Source organism: Microcebus murinus, chromosome 8 (assembly GCF_040939455.1).
Source record: "Microcebus murinus isolate Inina chromosome 8, M.murinus_Inina_mat1.0, whole genome shotgun sequence".
NCBI classification, from domain to species: Eukaryota; Metazoa; Chordata; class Mammalia; order Primates; family Cheirogaleidae; genus Microcebus; species Microcebus murinus.
Window position 1 is genome coordinate 96,872,857 of NC_134111.1, and position 18,430 is coordinate 96,891,286.

General features: G+C 35.3%; 1 protein-coding gene across 6 annotated transcripts in view; it reads right to left on the reverse strand.

Moving 5' to 3' along the window:
• Positions 1 to 18,430, reverse strand: part of SPHKAP (SPHK1 interactor, AKAP domain containing) — a 156,918-nt gene that overhangs the window by 105,716 nt on the left and 32,772 nt on the right. For all 6 annotated transcript variants that reach the window (XR_012920628.1, XM_012749459.3, XM_076006002.1 and 3 more), the window contains one exon: positions 9,008 to 9,113. Coding sequence is in view for 5 of the 6 variants with exons in the window: in XM_012749459.3 (XP_012604913.2) it covers positions 9,008 to 9,113 (106 nt within the window). In the remaining variant the exon portion in view is untranslated. The remainder of the gene's footprint in view (positions 1 to 9,007; positions 9,114 to 18,430) is intronic.

Consider the following 18,430-nt stretch of genomic DNA (forward strand, 5'->3'; position numbering starts at 1 on the left):
GTGATAGGAAGCAGGGATGGCTAGTCTCTCATTAAATCCTCAAAGATAGAAAGGAGAATTTTGAATGCCAGATTAGATATTTTTAAAATTCAAGACCCCTTCCATTTCTGGATAGAAATATTTAATGCATAACTTAAAGAAAGTTTGGGGTCATTACAATAAGAATTCGGCAAAACAGACCATTTGCTTAGTTCCAGCAGTGCAGTATTACTCTCAATTCCACAAAATGTGCTAAGCTATTTTAGGTTGTTAGAGTCCTACTTTTTGGTTAAAAAAAAAAAAAAGAAAGAAAGAAAGAAAATAAAAGGCATGCAAGACGCAAGATCCTTCCAGGAGTTCTTCACACATAGCAAAAAGGACATTCAAGGAACTGAGCTGTGGAGAATAGAACACGACTAACATATCGGAATCTTAAACATCATATAGCAAGAGTGTGGGAGGCTAATAGAAGTGGGGCAAAGTCCAGGAGTCCTGAAAATGCTGACATTGGAATAACAAGCTGAATCATATTCAAAGTGCAAAATAAGCCATAATTGATCGTTTTAAACAAAATTTCCCACGTAGGATCACCATGCTGATGTTTTGCAAAGAATGAATTCTCCATGTAGCACAGGCAGCCCCACGTCTCTGTTTCTGTGTGGAACCAGTTGCTCTAACATCAAAAGAAGACATCCAGCTTCTTGACCTGCTTTTGCTGAAGGCAGAGAATGTGGGTCTCTGCCAGAAGCCTTCATTATTTGTATTGTCCTCAGTGCAACCCTGAAGCTTCCCAGAAGTCGCTGGGGCTCAGCACATACACAAGTTTCCTTAGGCAGTGAGTGAAATTGCCCCCAGAGAGAATTTTGTGCCTGGCTCTTTAGCTGCAACTAGGCTGCCTCTGGACTCATGGCTTCTCCTCCTCTCTGCTTCCCAGTCCCCCTTCCCAGTGGTTCATTAGTACTACCCTTCAGGAATAGCTTAGTCTAAGGAGTCAGAGTTCATTCTTCTGTTTAACCCTCAGGGTCACAGAGTCCTACTGATCTTGACTTCCAAATATGTCCCACCAGGTTCCTTTACCTCTCCTCCCACTGCCCCATCCCAGTTCTATCTCTTTCCCCGTCCTCCCTGTCTCCACTAAGTACGCCCCTCCTAGCATCCGGGTTTCCAGTGTCCCCTTGCTCTGAGGAATTCTTTTTGGAATTACCAGATTAGCTTTCTTTAAATTTCACTTTTAGTTAGATAATTGCCTATTTCTTTTCTTTAAAATATCTCTGTTTCTTCAATGCTTCTGATTACTGTTACCGAATGGTGATAAACAGGACATTTAGCTACTTGACAAACATTGGCTCAGCCATTCTCTGGTATCAGAAGCTGGCCTGAAACCATTAACAGGCAGCTTGATCAGAAGAGAGGGTTTATAAACTGAAGATCGTGTATACTTCAGGGGAGAAATCCTCACGTCTTCCTTCTACAGCTCAATCATGTTGATTTTGTTTCAATTTACTTTATTTATTTTTAAAGTCCTTCCTTCCTTTAAGGAATCCACTTCTACAAATAAGGAATATTATACCTATTTTACATCATGTGAATATCTAACTTTTAAATACAGTGAAAATGCTTCTTAGCTTCTTGGAAGTATTACTGGGGCTCTTGTCCAAGAGCAATCCAATTATGATTAATAAAAATGTCTTTAGAGATATGGAGCAGATTGTGAAAAAGCCTTCTAATTTGTATGGCTGTCCCTGCACGTGTTAATTAAATTGCTTTTGTTAATTACATGTCATCAGAAAGATATGGGCTTAGATAAAAGTGTATTTTACAGAATAAGATGAAACATCAAGGGACCTTCGTCCTGTCATTCTCCAGGTACATCTGTGCCCCTGTTGACAGCAAATTTAAGTCAGTTGAAAGGGGGCCCGTCATGGCCAACAATGCTCTTGAAACTTCAAAAAGCTGTTCAGATGTCATATTAAGATCAAACTCTGCCTCTGGGAACCCGAAGTATTTTCAGTCTGCTGTCTTTGATAAGTCCAAGTTTAAGGCGGATTTAATTAACATGACATAAAAAAGGGAAGGATATTTCAGGTGTTCATTTTTCTCATCACATGAATCTTATTAGGAGGCTTGTTCCCGCTGTATCCCAAATATCAAACTGCAGTCTGTGAAGCAGAGCATGCATCGAAATTGTCCAGCTGTTGTGGAAATACAATGTTGAATATAATGCTTTCAAAGCAGAGGAAAATCTAAGAGGCATTCAACATAATGAGGGTGCATTGCATGATATGTTAACATCGATTTTTAAATTCTATTTAACAAATTCTATTTAAACAAATTTCTATTTAAACAAATTTTTCTATTCGATTTAAACAAATTCTATTTAAACAAATTTTCCCCTTATATAAAGATTATTTAGAATCAACTAATATTGATGGAGCATCAACTATGTACCAAGGGGTTACACAAACCTTTTAGTATATAAACCACAGCAACCTTCAGGAATGAGTCAGAGAGGTTACATCACTGGTGTAAGATCATACAGCAAGAAGAGAAACTTGGGATCTAATTTAGGCCTTTGGATTCCAAGCCTAGGTTTGATACACATTCTACTGCCTCCCTATAGATTAACAGTTTTTGATTTATTATAAAGAGACCATGAAGGCCTTTCACTTAGTGTTTAGAAATTATAAAATTATAATTTATTATAATTCATTAAATTATTAAATAAATTATAAAATAATTTATTAGCATATTTCATAGAAAATCCCTATGGTTCTGTTTAACAATGGTGGTTGTATTTGTCTTACAGGAAGGAGTGGTTGTATGAGAAGGGGCCATCAGGCAATGCCTGTGTGAGATATGATTCAAGGGATATCAGGGAAGAACTCTAGGGGCCCCTCCTCATCAGCAACTTTTTCCCATTTTTTTCATGTAAAATGTTATAATTTCATCATTTTAAATACATTATTTTGGAGAATCAAATTACATACATTAAAACTGCCCCTGGGTCTCAGCGCTCATTAAATTAGGGTGACATAGGGTTAGTTCACATTCCAACTTGGTTGGATTAATAGTTTTCACTTGGAACTTCGTAATAAGTAGAACGCTGAGGTCATGTCCAGGTTCAATAGTCTCACTTATCAATGTCAGTCAAGGCAAAGGGTAATAGCAGTAGCAGCAAACGGGTTTTATTTGTCACCACTATATTAAGCTATGCAATCACAAATACCTCAGTGTGAATTTATCTGATAACTTTCCTAGCTCTTAAAAGAAAAGGAGAAGGGAGAGAAAAGATAATTCTGAAGCTAGAGCTAGGCTGACCATATAACTTTCAAGGGAATAATAACAAAACACTTTTGAGCACAAAAGGAGTCTATTAACAAAATACCAGGACAATGTATGCAAACTGCCACTGCCTGATGGTCATCTAAGCTCTGGGGAAAGGTAGTCTCTCACTATCAGAAACATATTGATGAGTTCCTCTTTCAAATAAGTGCATAGATATCTTCCTTATGATATGGCTTTTTCACAGCCATGGATTCCAGTGACCATATTTTCCCAACAACAAAGAGGAACTGAAGCAATTGTGTTTGGGGAGGATTCTAAAAACCCCTAGAGATTCACTACAAAACATATGAAAAAACTTCAGTCAATTTACCTTTTTTTCAGAGATTGATTATCCAACTAATGCATTATCTTCTGGACCCTGGTTCTGTTTCTTCCTCTGGTTAATTTATCAGTATGTCAGTTCTAATAAAATGGGTTGATGGGGAAAAGATGAAGCTGTTCCATGAAATGAGTTTGGGGAATTATCAATAGATTTCAATTATCCATTTTACTCTCAGTGAAGGTTGATTGACTGAAGAGTGGTGAGTCATCAGGACAGCCTTGCTACTTCCAAGATATAACTGTCCTTGTTCTTTTTGTCTCTTTTGTACAGAACGTACATTATAAGTGCTTTTATGAATATACAGATCCTCACCCTCCTAGTCCCATTACCTGTGATTAACAGTATTGAAGAAAATTGATCAATGATCATTGAAATTAGCTTGCATTATTATTTAATAATAAAATAATTAATAAAGGCATGACAATAGTTTGATATTCAGTGTCTTTTCTCCTGCAGTTTCCTACTTTTCAAAACATTGACTGTCTTTTTATTGAGGAATTTGGTTCTGGATACAAAGAAGAAAACATTAATGAGCCACTCTTTTGTTGGGAGGGCAAACCATTACTGCCCACATAGTGTACGACATGTAGCACACTCAGCAACTAAATAGTCTTTTAAATGCAATTATCATGTAAGCTTGAGAGAATATTTGAAACGAAAAAAATGTGCTATGAATATTTAAAAACATATTACCTATACGGAAAGGTATTTGTTCCTTCTGCATTAATTTGCAACAGACCTTCCTAAATATGGTTGAATATTCTCTTTACACATTCAAATCTGGATCATCCTTCAGAATGTAAATTAAGATCTACTTCCCTACTGAATTTATTGCTGTGTATTGTTGGTCCAAGGTCTCCCTTGGCTCTTAGCTTATAAAGCCTATAATACTCATTTTCACCTAATTTATATAGGTGTACCTCCAAAATATAGCAGTTTCAGTTCCCGGACCAGCACAATACAGCAAATACCACAATAAAGCAAGTCACACAAAATTTTTGGTTTCCCAATGCATGTAAAAGTTGTGTTTACACTATATTGTATCTATTAAGTGTTCAGTAACACTATGTCTAAAATAACAATGTGCATACCTTAATTAAAAATACCTTATTGCTAAAAATGCTAATGATCATCTGAGCCTTCATGGAGTCCTGATCTTTTTGCTGGTGGAGGGTCTTGTCTTGATTTTTATGGCTGCTGACTGATCAGGGTGGTGGTTCCAGAGGTTAGGTAACTACAGTAATTTCTTAAAATAAAACAATGAAAATGTTTCCCACATTAACTGACTCTTCCTTACTTGAAAAATTGTAGCATGTGATGTTGTTTGATAGCATTTTACCTATTGCAGAACTTCTTTCAAAATTGGAGTCAATCTTCTAATTCTAGTTCTCTTGCTATTTCCACCACAGCTGCAGTTACTTCCTCCACTGAAGTTTTGTACCCTTCAAAGTCATCCATCAGGGCTGGAACCAAATTCTTCCAAACTTCTGTTAATGTTGATATTTTTACCTCCTCACATGAATCATGAATGTTCTCCATGGCATCTACAATGGTGAATGCTTTCCAGAAGTTTTCCAATTTACTTTGCCCAGATCCATCAGAGGAATATGCAGCAACTATAGTCTTACAAAACATATTTATTAAATAATAAGATTTAGAAGTTGAAATTACCCCTTAATCCATGGGCAACATACTGGATGCTGTATTAGCAGGCATGAAAACATTAATCTCCTTGCACATCTTCAACAGAGCTCCTGGATAACCCAACACATTGTCAATGAGCAATGACATTTTGAAAGAAATCTACTTTTCTTAGCAGTAGATCTCAAGAGTGGGCTTAAAATACTCAGTAAACCATACTGTAAACAGGTAAGCTGTAATGCAGACTTTGTTGTTCCATTTATAGAGCACAGATAGAGTAAATTTAGTATAATTCATAAGGGTCCTAGGATATTTTGGAATGGTAGGTAAGTGAGCATTGGCTTCCACCAAAAGTCAACAGCTGAATTAGCCCTAAACAAAAGAGTCAGCCTGTCCTTTGAGGCTTTGAAGCCAGGCATTGACTTCTTCCCTCTAGCTCTGAAAATCCTAGATGGCATTTTCTGCCAATAGAAGTCTGTTTTGTCTACATTAATAATCTGTTGTGTAGTGTAGCCACCTTCATTGATGTCCTTAGCTCAATTCTTCTGGATAACTTGCTGCCACTTCTCCATCAGCACTTGCTGTTTCACCTTAAATTTTTATGTTATGGAGGCAGCCTCTTTCCCTTAACCTCATGAGTCAATAAATTCTAGTTTTATACATTTTTTTTCTGCAGCTTCCTCACCTCTCTCAACCTTCACAGAATTGAAGAGAGTTAAGGCCTCTCTATGGATTAGGTTTTTGCTTAAGGGAATGTTGTCACTGGTTTGATCTTCTATCCAGATCACTGAAACTTTCTCCATATCAACAATAAATCTGTCTCACTTTCTCATCATTTATTTGCTGTCTGGAGCAGCACTTTTAATTTCTTTCAAGAACTTTTCCTCCCCATTCACAATTTGACTAACTGTTCAGTGCTAGAGGCCTAGATTTTGGCCTGTGTTGGCTTTTGTCATGCCTTCCTCACTAAGCTTAATCATTTTGAGCTTTCCATTTAAAGTGAGAGATGTGTGATTTTTCCTTTCACTTGAATACTTACAGGCCTAGGTAGGGTTATTTATTGGCCTAATTTCAAAATTGTTGGGTCTCATGGAATAAGGAGGCTCTTGAAGAGAGAAAGAGCTGGGGAACTGGCCTGTAAGTGGAGCAGTCAGAATACACATGACATTTATCAATTCACCATATTATATGGGCATGGTTTGGATGGCCCAAAATAATTATAATAGTGGCATTAAAGTTCACTGATTTCAGAACACCATAACAAATATAATAATAGTACAAAAGTTTGAAATATTGAGAGAATTACTAAAATGTAGCATAGAGACACTGAATGGGCATGTCCTGTTGGAAAAATGGCACCAATAGACTTGCTCCACTCAGGCTTGCCTCAAGCTGTCATTTGTAAAAAACGCATGCTCTGTGAAGGGCCATGAAGCAAAGTGCACTAAAACAAGGCATATCTGTGGTTATCTCACATAATATTTTGACTTATAATCACTGTTTGACTTTTTACAAGAGACACCATTATATCCCAAACCATACTGGGCAAGGGCAGGAGCCACTTGTGATCTATCTTTATATCTCTCCCCAAGATCTAACAGAGTTTTGAAAGTGTTTAGGTTGAACCATTTTAAATTGCCTATATTTGATCATTTTTGATCAGTAAAAAAGAGCAATTTCATATGGTTGAACTTAGTAACAGCTGCTCTAGAAATATAATTCTGGAATGAGTGGGGCCCTATTTAAAAATTTAAAATCTTATTGATATATATGTTTGTTTATATACACACACATACATGTACATATCTACACACACAAATATATATATATATATATATATATATATCTCATGAAGTTATTCAGAATTGAAGTTATTTAGGAAAAAAATTTTAATTTTTTTGGTGGACATCCAGCCCCAAACAGTTCTGTCAGTTCAGTAGCTTCAAGACATAATTTTTTTCATAAAAGAAATAAATATAACCACCTCTTTTCCAGGGAAATAACTGCAGCTGAGATAACAGATCATAAATACTTAACTCTCAATTTAATAAATATTGAATTATTTTTCTGGAACTATATACTTAAGATAATATTGTTATGCTGTAGAATGACATTAGTAATAAAAAAAATCTTTATGTTAAGTGCTTATAATATACCAGGTACTACTCTAAGTATTTTACGTCTATTAATTTATTGAATACTTGCATCAATCCTGTAAAATAATACTATTATCTTGATTTTTAACATGAGGAAATTGAGACATGAAAAAGTAAAGTCATTTGCTCAAGATTACATAATAAGCAATGGTGAGCTGGGTGTCAAATTCAGGTAGCCTGGCTTGAATCTTGCTCTTAATTACCACAAAAATTCTAATCAATAAAAATATACTTATTTTTGAAATTAGAATAAACTAAAAATCATTTAGCCTTGTGAAATGCACAGCCTCTGATGAAGACTTTATAGTTTGGAGTTACAAGGTTGAACAGATACCTAAGGCTTAAAAACCTGCAGTTTTAGCTCTTTTATAAACAACTCAAAATCATTTTGAATTATAGTTCCTCAGTGTCCTGCATTAAAAACTGGAATTTATAGCACTGACTACTCTATAGAAATTTATGAGAGGCAAAAGAATAATAGACCATATAACATATGCTAAGAGCCCTTAATTAGGCTTATTTTAATATTTGATTATGAATGAATATATGCAAATGCTTTTGTAAAACTGTGGTTAATGTTACTTTTCTGTAATATATGTTTTCTAGTGCATATGTTTGTTAATTTCTTTAATACTCAAAAAATTGGTAAATTATACAAAAGTTACATAAGCAGAGAATAAATAAGCTACTTAACTGTGTAATCAACAAATGAATATATATTAAGTTTATGTACACATATGCATGTATATAATGAATATGACATACATATACATAATACACACACATATACAGTATGGTTGGTAACAGAATTTGTCTTAATTTACATCACCAATATTTTTTATTATTTTTTTTTGCAAAAAATGAAAAATAAAGTGATTTCTTCTATGTTTGGATGAGAAGAAACACATTCTTCTCCAGAATTCAGTATTAAATAGTGCCAGAAGCATTAGGTGGGAATTAGGATCTTGGGTATTTTGCTTTAAGTCTCTGGGTTTTAGTGGGATTGACAGGGAAAATGAGGTCACTAGATTAGATGATTTTAGGTTGTTCAAATGACAACTTTCTGCAAGTATCTTAAAGCAAGATTGTTTATCAGCTCTCAAGTCTAAATTTTAGGAACTACAATTGTCTTTCTCTTAATAAAATAAGCCAGGCATACCCTTTGCTTTAGGAAAATATCAAAAGCAGAACAGCCATAAAGTTTTCTTAGATACAGACGTAGGAGCTTAATATAATAATTTGAGTCATTCAAAACCTGTGAAGATTTTTTTGGAAAGGAGATCCTAGAAGCTGTTATCCATGGCTAAGTTTGGGAAGACACACTGGGGAGGAGGTTTGGGTTGAGGTGGTGCAGCAATGAAGACTTATAATTTTCAAGTTGTACCTTTCTGAACTGCTTGAGTTTTCCAATCGTTTCCATGAATTGCATTTTCAGTGTCGTCAGTGTTTATTTGGGAAAGCAAAATGTGGAACATTTTGTTGTTTTTATTGTTGTTTCAAACAAAATTTCAAACTAGTGCTCAAGTTCAACTGGAGAGGAAAATGTGATGCAAGGCAACCTTACCTTCTTACATGCGGTGATAGAGCCACCCAGGCTGTTTCCCAAGCTGCCGTTGCCACTGCCCTGCTGGGGTTCTGAAGCGTCATGCATCAGTGGTGACTCCAAGGTGCTATTTGTGCCCCAAAACACAAAAGAGAACACATTCCAGTGAGTCATCTCTATATTTAGAAATGAATGAATGAATCATGACATGGTTTATCAAAAATCATCTTTTCAGATTGCATTAAACCCTACAAATCCCTCTGCTGAAACTGGCAATTCTTTGTTGGACATGCCTTTGGAATTTTAGAACTGCTATAGACAATCCTATTGTGAATTTAAAGCTGCAGCCCAATGTATTCCACAGTGCCTTGATGGACACAGTTGCATTTGTCTGACTTCTAACAGTGTTAGCAACTTTTCTTAAGCAAGCAGTTTTAATATTCAAATAAAGTCTTCTCAACTGCCTTGTTAATTCAACTCTGCCAATACCAACACATAATAAAATACTTACTGCATTTTTTAAAATGAGGGTAAAACATACTTTTATTCAGGAGGCAGGATGGTACCATGAAAATAATGTGCACTTTAGAAAATGCAGGTCATTCCTTTACCATCTCTGTGGCTGAAGACAGTCTATTAACTTGTCTGTCTCCAAAATTCTAGACTTATACCAACCACCATCTGTGTCAAATCTTGGTGGACTTGACTGTGTATTGGGCTCTATAAATATTTTTTAAATGTTTAAAATTATTTCTACATCTTCAAGAAGTGATAAAGTTAAAATTTTACCAAACCTGATTTTTATGATATGATTGGAAATTTAAAATTGAGTCTCATTTAAGTACAAAAATCCCTCCAAGTCTTTCAAGCATTTGTAAATATTTCTGTTTTGGAAATATGATACTTTGGAATTTAAAACTGTATTGATATTACAAGTCTGCATGCTTTATTTTTGTTGTTGTTGATCACAAAGAATATGTACTTCATTAACGTATATCTTTAGACTATGATCTAATAGTTCTATATATAATTTTCATTGAATTATGTAGATTTTTTTCTCCTGAAAGAAGTGCCAAATAAAAGATCAGTTAAATAAACAAGGTATTTCTAACTAACATATAACTCATGTTTCAAGCTCTGAATTAGTTGATTTTTATTGCATTGCAATTGGCCATAAGTCAAATAGTGCATTAATATAGTCTGTTGGCATTTCATTATTAATTACTATAAATTATATTTTAAAAAATGACTAACTGATGTAACTATGTCACAAATAATAGATTCAGGCAAAATTTGCACATAAAATGCACATAAAGTCTGTTCTGTTTTAAATTCTCATATATTGTTTTCTGAGTAATTGTCACCTTGAGGACTAGATTAAACCTAATATAAATGAAAGGATGACACCTGTGTCATCATTGCTTAACTGGGGAAAGAAAGATAGTGAAAGAGAGAGAAGAAATAAAGAAAGAAGGAAAGGAGGAAGGAGAGAGAGGGAGTGATGCAAGGAAAGAGAGAGAGGAAAAAGGAAGGAGAAGAGGAAGAAAGCAAGAAAGGGAAATCAGCTCCATTTCCTGGCTACCAGTCCCTACCTACTAGGCCACCCTGCCTTTCTACATCTCAGTCTCTTCATTTATAAGTGACATGTTTGGAGTAAAGTCTGTGGTTCCCTTGTAGCTCTGGAAGTCACTTGCAAAATATCACGGAGGGCCTGAGTTTCCAGTCCCTACTTTTATAGGTTTCCCACAATGTGAAGCCTGTAACTTTTTAGGCTCCCATTTACCTCAAACCCAAAGGCAGATATTCCTCTGAGTGCTTTCCTGGCCACAGGACAATTTGACTTTTACCCAAAGGCCAAACAGCTACTACTGTTAGGTTCCAAATACTTTACATGTGGAAGATAAGACCATAGACCAAGCTAACTTTGGTACATAATAGCGTGGCCTGTGAGTCAAGGAAATCATATGCATGATTCTTTCTAGGAGGAGCCAGCCAAGACCCTGTGCTCCTTCCTGATGTAAAACATAGGAGAAACAGCACTTCACCTGTCTCTGATTGCTCTAGAAGGGGGGATCACATTTAACTCAGGCAGAGCTGGTCAGACCTAAATTGGGGTAATGTGAAAATAGAGAAAAGTAAAAGATCAGCCTTGAAAATTACTTATTTACCTATAAAGGACATTTTATATGGCTTTAGCTAGACAACCTGCTACAGTACTTTTTACACACCCAAAAACTGAACAACTGTTCAACTCATTTACTAGAAGAAAAAATTGACATGTCTACCCACAGATAATTTATAATGAATGTCCTTCTGCCTCTAAGATTATTTGAGATCCTAGCTGGAAGTAGAGGTGCAGAAGAGAATTTGAAGGTTTTGTTGTTTCCCTGCAAGGCTCACCCCATTTGGTCTAATGCTAAGCCTGTATAGCATTATTAAATAAATTTAACTCTGTATATGTACATATATGTGTGTGTATATATATATATATACACATATATATATATATATTTGCTTATTGTTGTGGGAATTAAATGAGGAAATAGTCACATGGTTCGACAAAAAATCAGTGCATTAATTAAGAAGTGTGATACAACTTCACTGTACTAACATTCAAAGTAAATGCATCTTCTCATTCTAGAAGAACATTATATATGCTGTGTTATCATCATTCCTTTAATCATGTCTATTATCCAAAAAAAGTAGGTAGGCTTCTTTTAAATCATGTGATATGGGTGTGAATTTCTATAGGTGACTTTACAATATGGCTCGATCTGTTCCCATGCCTTTGGGATAGAGATGGAATTTTCAGGATATTCGCAAAGATGCTGTGTTTGGTCTCTAGAGAAGCAGAATATTTGCTGCTACAGGATGAGGGAGAGATGGCAGCGACATGAGACTCATGCATTTATTAAAATGAGCTCAAATTGACATTAAAAGAACTGCTGTCAAGATACAGTACAGATTTATAACTTGCTCCTAATGGGAAAGGCTGCAAATTCTTCCCTGGGACATTTTCCTTTGATTTTGACAAGTGTTGACAATATTTATTAGGCACATCCTTTTAGATTGGTTTCATGCTGAAACTGTTAAATGTGTTTCAACGAGGAGTTAGATAAAGGTGGGAAAGAAGGTACAAAGCAGAATTTGAAGTAGTGGCTTTAAAGCAGTATTCAAAAAATTTCATATACAAATAAATGAGATGCTGAGTTGCCACTGTACTGCCATCATCAATGATTCATGCAGTGTGAATAACTAGGTCACCATCAATGGTGAAAATGTCCCAGGGGAGATTCAGTTATTTCCCCAGAGAGAGAAGCGTCTAGTTACTGGAAATTGAGTTGTCTATATATTGCTACTCGAAGTTTGGCCCATGAACCAGCAGTGTTGGCACCACCTGGGAGTTTGTTAGACACCTAGGAACTCAGGTCCCTCCCTAGAACTACTGAATCAGAATCTGCATCTTGATATTAAACTCAGGTGATTTATATGCCCATTAGAGTTTGAGAAGCATTATCCAACATATTATATTGAATATGCAGTCTCATTTGCCCTTTGCACATGATGTTACTTCTTTTAGGAATGTTCTTCCTTGTTCCTCTCCTCCCTTCTTGATAATTTCTTCTCTATTTTGGGGGCTTCAGCTTATAAATGACCTTCTCCCTCCCCTTGCCAAGGAGCCCACAACTCCTCTCTGACACACTTCCAATGCCCCATGCACACGCATACACACACAACAACTCATACACACTCACACTACCTCTCTCCCACTTCCGTATTCCCAGCCCCACCCAACCCAGCAAGTGAGACACTCTTCCTATGTGTTCCAACAGCACCCTGAGCCATACCTTGTTGTAGCAACTTGTGAAAACAGTAATATAATTTTGTAATATTTGTCTGTCTCTTCTTTAGGCTGTAAATTCTAAAAGGGTAGGGGACCACTTAGAAATCAGGATGGTGTTAGGCAGTGGTAGGTTCACAAGAAGCATTTATTAAGGGTGTTTGTTCTTATCTTTCTGAACATCCTGATTAATCTCAAATGATTAGGCACAAATAAGCATTTGAATTTCATTCTAAATTTTCTGCAGTGGTGACAGATGGTGGGATAAACCACATCTGAGAAGATAATTTAAAGAATTTCCCAGGACAGTTCTAATGAAAGGAGATTGTGCTGCAATGGTTGCTAAAATGCCAATTAAACACAGTATAAAGTTAAACAATTTTAACAGATTCTAAAAGATAAGATTTGCTCTTATCTTCTCCCCACTTAAAGAATGCTCTTAGTAAAATGTAGCAATTATCTTTCATTTGATTGTCTCAATCCTATTAAGACTACCTACTCTTGATCTTTATACTAAATCCTTTAATCTCAACATTGGAAAAAAGTAAAAACTCGGATTTATCAGAGGAGATCTTGAGCAAGGAATTGAGATGCTTTCATTAAAATCAATTTAATAACAAACTTCAACAAAGAATGTAGAGGATTTTAAAATATGCCTTCACACAGTTCAAAATCAAAGTTTACTCAGTCAATGTCATTATTTTACCTTCATCCAAAGGAATTTGTTTACTTGTTACATGAAACTCAGGGGTTTACGTCGATCTTGCAAAACTTGATTTGTTTTAAAAACACGTGATGTGTTAAGTGTCTACTACCTTCATTTTCTGACCAATCTGTTGAGAAAGACTCTTTCCTTAACCAAACTTTAGTCAGGCTCCTCGGAGCTGTCTTCTCAACCAGGCCTGCTGTACTCAGTTTTAGAAAAGAATCCTGCTAAGTCAGTTTGGCAAGAATCTACACACCTTGATATCTGATCAACTTCCCCCCTTGTGATACTTAAGTCCCTGGCCTATCTTTAGCAAGAATCCTGTTAGGCCAATTTAGCAAGAAAGAGTCTCTCTACTCTTACTATCTTCTTTTAGTAATTTTTCATCCACTGACCCTTTTACTATGCCCATTGGTTATAAATCCTCACTTCTTTCTGTTTTGTATTCAGAGTAGAACTCATTCTCATACTGATGTTTCTCTCCCCTACTGCAGTAGCTTGCATAAAGTCTGTCTTGTCATTTTTTATATTTCTGCAAATGTATGTAGGTGCATGAGAAATTTTGTTACATTTCTTGCCATTTTTAACAAGTATCCAATGCAAAATTTTTCCTTTACACATGTACTTTTCTGGTTTCATCTCCTAGGTAAGAAGCTTATGTGTCCTTTTGTTTTCTAGTTTGGAGACATCATATCATCCATGAAAATTCAATATGTCACCAACTCATCAATTGCTGAAAAATCTATAAAATCCTCATTAATTCTGTAGACTTTTAGTAAATGTATTATAAGAAATAACTGTCAAAACCTTGAAAATATTTAGAAACCACCATTTTGTATCCTGTTTCAATATTTAAAGGTGATTGAATAACTATAAAGTGAATTCCATCCAGGGTTTGTTATCCCCTAGACCAGTAAAATAAAAATAATAACAACAATAACAATGTTAAAAAGTACCCAACCTTTTATTTCCCAAGTAAGGACATTAAAAAAATTCCCTTAGTACCTCTGTTTTCATTGTTATTCTTCAAAGGAAATATATTGTAACAATGTAACAGAAACTATGATACATTATCTAAGAATTAAGAATATTTCTTTCTAAGAAAAAAATAGTTGACAAGCTTTTACTATCATTTTTGTCCTCAGATAAGTGAAAATCTGAGTTTGGGTACCACTTATGTGAGGTATTGCTAAGAGGCAATAAAAAGGATATAAATAGGCCATTCCTTATTAATCATAAAAGAAGTGACTCATTCTTGGCACAAAGAATGGCCTCAAATTAGGTATACCCTAATTCAATCTTGACTATTAAAAAAAGACAAAAAACAAAGACATGATTACAGTATTGTTACTTCATTTGCTATATAATTATAGACACCAACAGCTGGTAAATTCCTTATTTTCAGTACTAGCTGTGCTGAAATCCTGTCTACTGAAAAATTATATTGAATATTGTCCAATTAAAAGGTTTTTATTCAGGCAACTCTAAATCTATCAGATATGTCCAGTGAAATGTGAAATCTCATGTTAAACAGACACTATGCAAAATAACTGGATTACAATAGAAAATACAATCAAATAATAAACTTTCTAATATAAGAAAAAAGCTGCACTTTCAAGCAGAATATAATTGGTAATTATATACATAGTATAAAATAAGATTTTTGAACAATCTCCTGTGTGTCAGATACTGTGTTTTGCAAATTCATATATTATCTCTCATTAAGGAGGTGATGGCAGGTAATGTCCTCATGGATTTAATCCTTACTATGTAGATTTATTAACTTTGTATCTTAAAAAGCTGTTTCACGATTGCAGGCTGCATTAAAACCCCTCTTATAACCCTTGTTCAGAGAAAGGATCAAGCAACAGAGCCTGATGGTTTAGCTTTTTTGATTCCCTTTTCTAATGAGGGCAATGGGGAAATCTTTCAAAACATATCATAGAAATGGTGTGTGTAACATTATTTTAATGTAAGATAAAAAAGTACACATCACTGTTGCTAAATGAATTTTGCACAATATGTCCATATTTATACATGAATACCACTAGACACTATAGAAATTTTTATTCTTAAGTTCTTTATTTCTAAAAACAAATTTAGTTGTATATTTTTTAGATGGTCAAAGACATGCAAATCACTGTAGTCTGCTGTCTGCTGCATCTAGACTTTAGTTTAGATATATCCAGAATAAATAATGTATGTTACAATAGCTGCTTCATCTCCCTTTGTTTCTGTTCTTCCTTCAAACCACTTGGGCAGGTGCCTCACTCTGTTATACAATCTTTTCTATGTTACTTCTAACAAAATGTACCATCATTTAATGCATGTTATTTAGTGCTTAGCCCTATATGATATGCTTTATACAGTCATTTGATTGTATCCATTTTATAGATGAGAAGTTGAGGATTAATGAGGGTAGCATACAATCCAAATGTCTCTGCTAAACAGATCTGAAATTTGACCTGCTGCTCTTAACATTATGCCATGTTTTATTCTATTGTGACCTCTAAGATTCCTTCTAATTCTTTGCTTCTATGAGCATGACATCTAAATGAATCTAAAGATAGCCAGGCCCCAGTGCTTTGGCATTCAAAAAAAATCCAAGTTCAAGTTTCCTTTCAACCACTTACTAGATGGATAAAATTGGACCTGTTACTCTAACCTCTCTCAACATTAGTTTCCTCATCTACAAAATGCAGATGATAACAGAAGCTGTATTTGGGACTGTTGTGGTGGTTACATGGCATCATTACCTGTAAAAGAGTAATCTAGTACCTGGCAGAGGTAAGCCTTAATGTTAAACTGTGAAATGATTGCACAGTAAGCCTATGCATTTAGTTACTCCTAAGAGTCTCCTCTGTAGGTTTTCAGCACATTTTCATATTAAATTCAACATAACATATGCAGACCTTCTTTAAAGAATTCATCAGTATTTAATATAGTGACATTTCTCTTTTTTTGTTCTCAGATCTAGGTTTTCAAAATATAAACAATAAAAATTTCTATACGTCTGCTAATTCTCGACTATTATCATGATGTTATAAAATGAAGAATAAGAAAGGCTTTTTTTTTTTGTAAATTCAAGAAAACAAATAATTCATTCAATTAGTCTAAGACTATACAAAGATGTGGCCTGTTCAGGCACACAGTTTTATATCTATCAACACTGGAAAATATTAGGATAATTAAAGCAGAGCTCTAAAGTGCATCAGTCTTCGTTTAAGCTGACATTGGTGAAAATTTGAATTGGAAGTGTTTCTAGAGGAAAGTAGTTGTATTGCTAAAATTCTGCTTTAACTGGCAAAATTTTATTAAAGATTACTTTAATAAATATATAAGAATTATTTGTTTTTCTAAGGTATTTTGTATATATTTTCTCTGTGCTTCTGTTTGCCCTGCTAAGGACTTGCTTGGCAAATCCTTTCTTCCAGAAATCCTGGTACGTAGGCTTCTGCGGAGACTCTGCCTCACTCATTGCAAACACCACATCATGAATCCGGATTAAGGAAATGTTAACAGAGGGAAGAAAAGGGACGGGAGCCTGGCTTGAGCCATGCCTATTGATCATTTGCATTTAAAGGAAGTTATATAAAAATAGTATAATGAAGAAAGGGGAAGTAGAAAAGGAGAGATAGGAAATGTAGGTGGGTAGGGAAAACACGGATGGGCTGACACCATTCTGAGGTGTCTAGGGATTGTTGTGTAGAACTTAGACTTTAAGGAATCTTTATTGATATATAAGTGGAAAAAATGAATTTTGTTTTGCCTCTCAAATTAGGAAAACATATATTATTCTGTTGATCAAAATAGTGTGTGTTGTTTTACATGTTGCTTCTGGGAGTATAAATTCATATGGCTTTTCTGAAAAACCACCTGGCCACTCTTTTTATGACTCTTATCCATGCATACCTGTCACCCATCAATGCCTTTTATTAGGAATCTATTTTAGAGAATAGACACCAAAGACTTATGTACTGACATATTCAACTCATTATTATTAATAGAATAAACTGAAAATTAGCAATATATTCATCAATAGGTACATGGTGCAGTTAGTATGCAGACATGGAGATGATACGCTCTCCTCAGAAATGTCGCAGGAAAATGTTCCCATGTTAAAAGAAGACAGTCGAGTACAAATGTTATAGTGGGCAACTCTTCACAAGTGTATCGTTTTGACATATGAGACTGATCGGGTCATTTCTGTGCTTAAAACTTGCAGTAGTTCTGCATTTTCCTTCAAGCAAAATTGTAAGTCCTTGCCATGGATCAAGGTCCTACAATGCATGAACTCCCTGTCACCTGTGACCATGTCTCTTGGCTTTCTCCCTTCTTCATGTCACTCTGGTCACATGGCTCCTTGCTATTTCTGGAACAGGCCAGGCTCAGCTGCCTCGGGCCCTTCCCTAGTCGTTGCCTCTGCCTGGAGATCTGCACACCCCATCTCATCACCTCCTTCAGGTCTTTCTCAAATGCCAATTTCTCAGCAAGGCTTCCTCTGACCACCCTATATAGAATTGCTACCCAGTCTTCCTAACTCTGCCTTTCCAATCTCTTCTACCCTGCTCCATATTTCTCAGTATCAGTGTGATGTCTTAACCTTCTATGGAATGTAGTTATTTCCCATGGTTATGATTTATTATGTATCTCCTCTCCCTGTCTGCCCCCTCCCCACACCTACAGGTTATAAACTTCATGAATGCAGCCATCATAGTCCAAGAATAACACCTAGCATATAGCAGGATCTCAGTAAATGTTCGTTGAATCAATGCGTTAATAAAAACACAAATATATACATAGTTTCATATGAATGGAAACATAAAAATATTAATAGCAGTTAATGGGGCTGCTTATGACATTGTCATTCTTGTCCCTTTCTATATTTTTTATACAT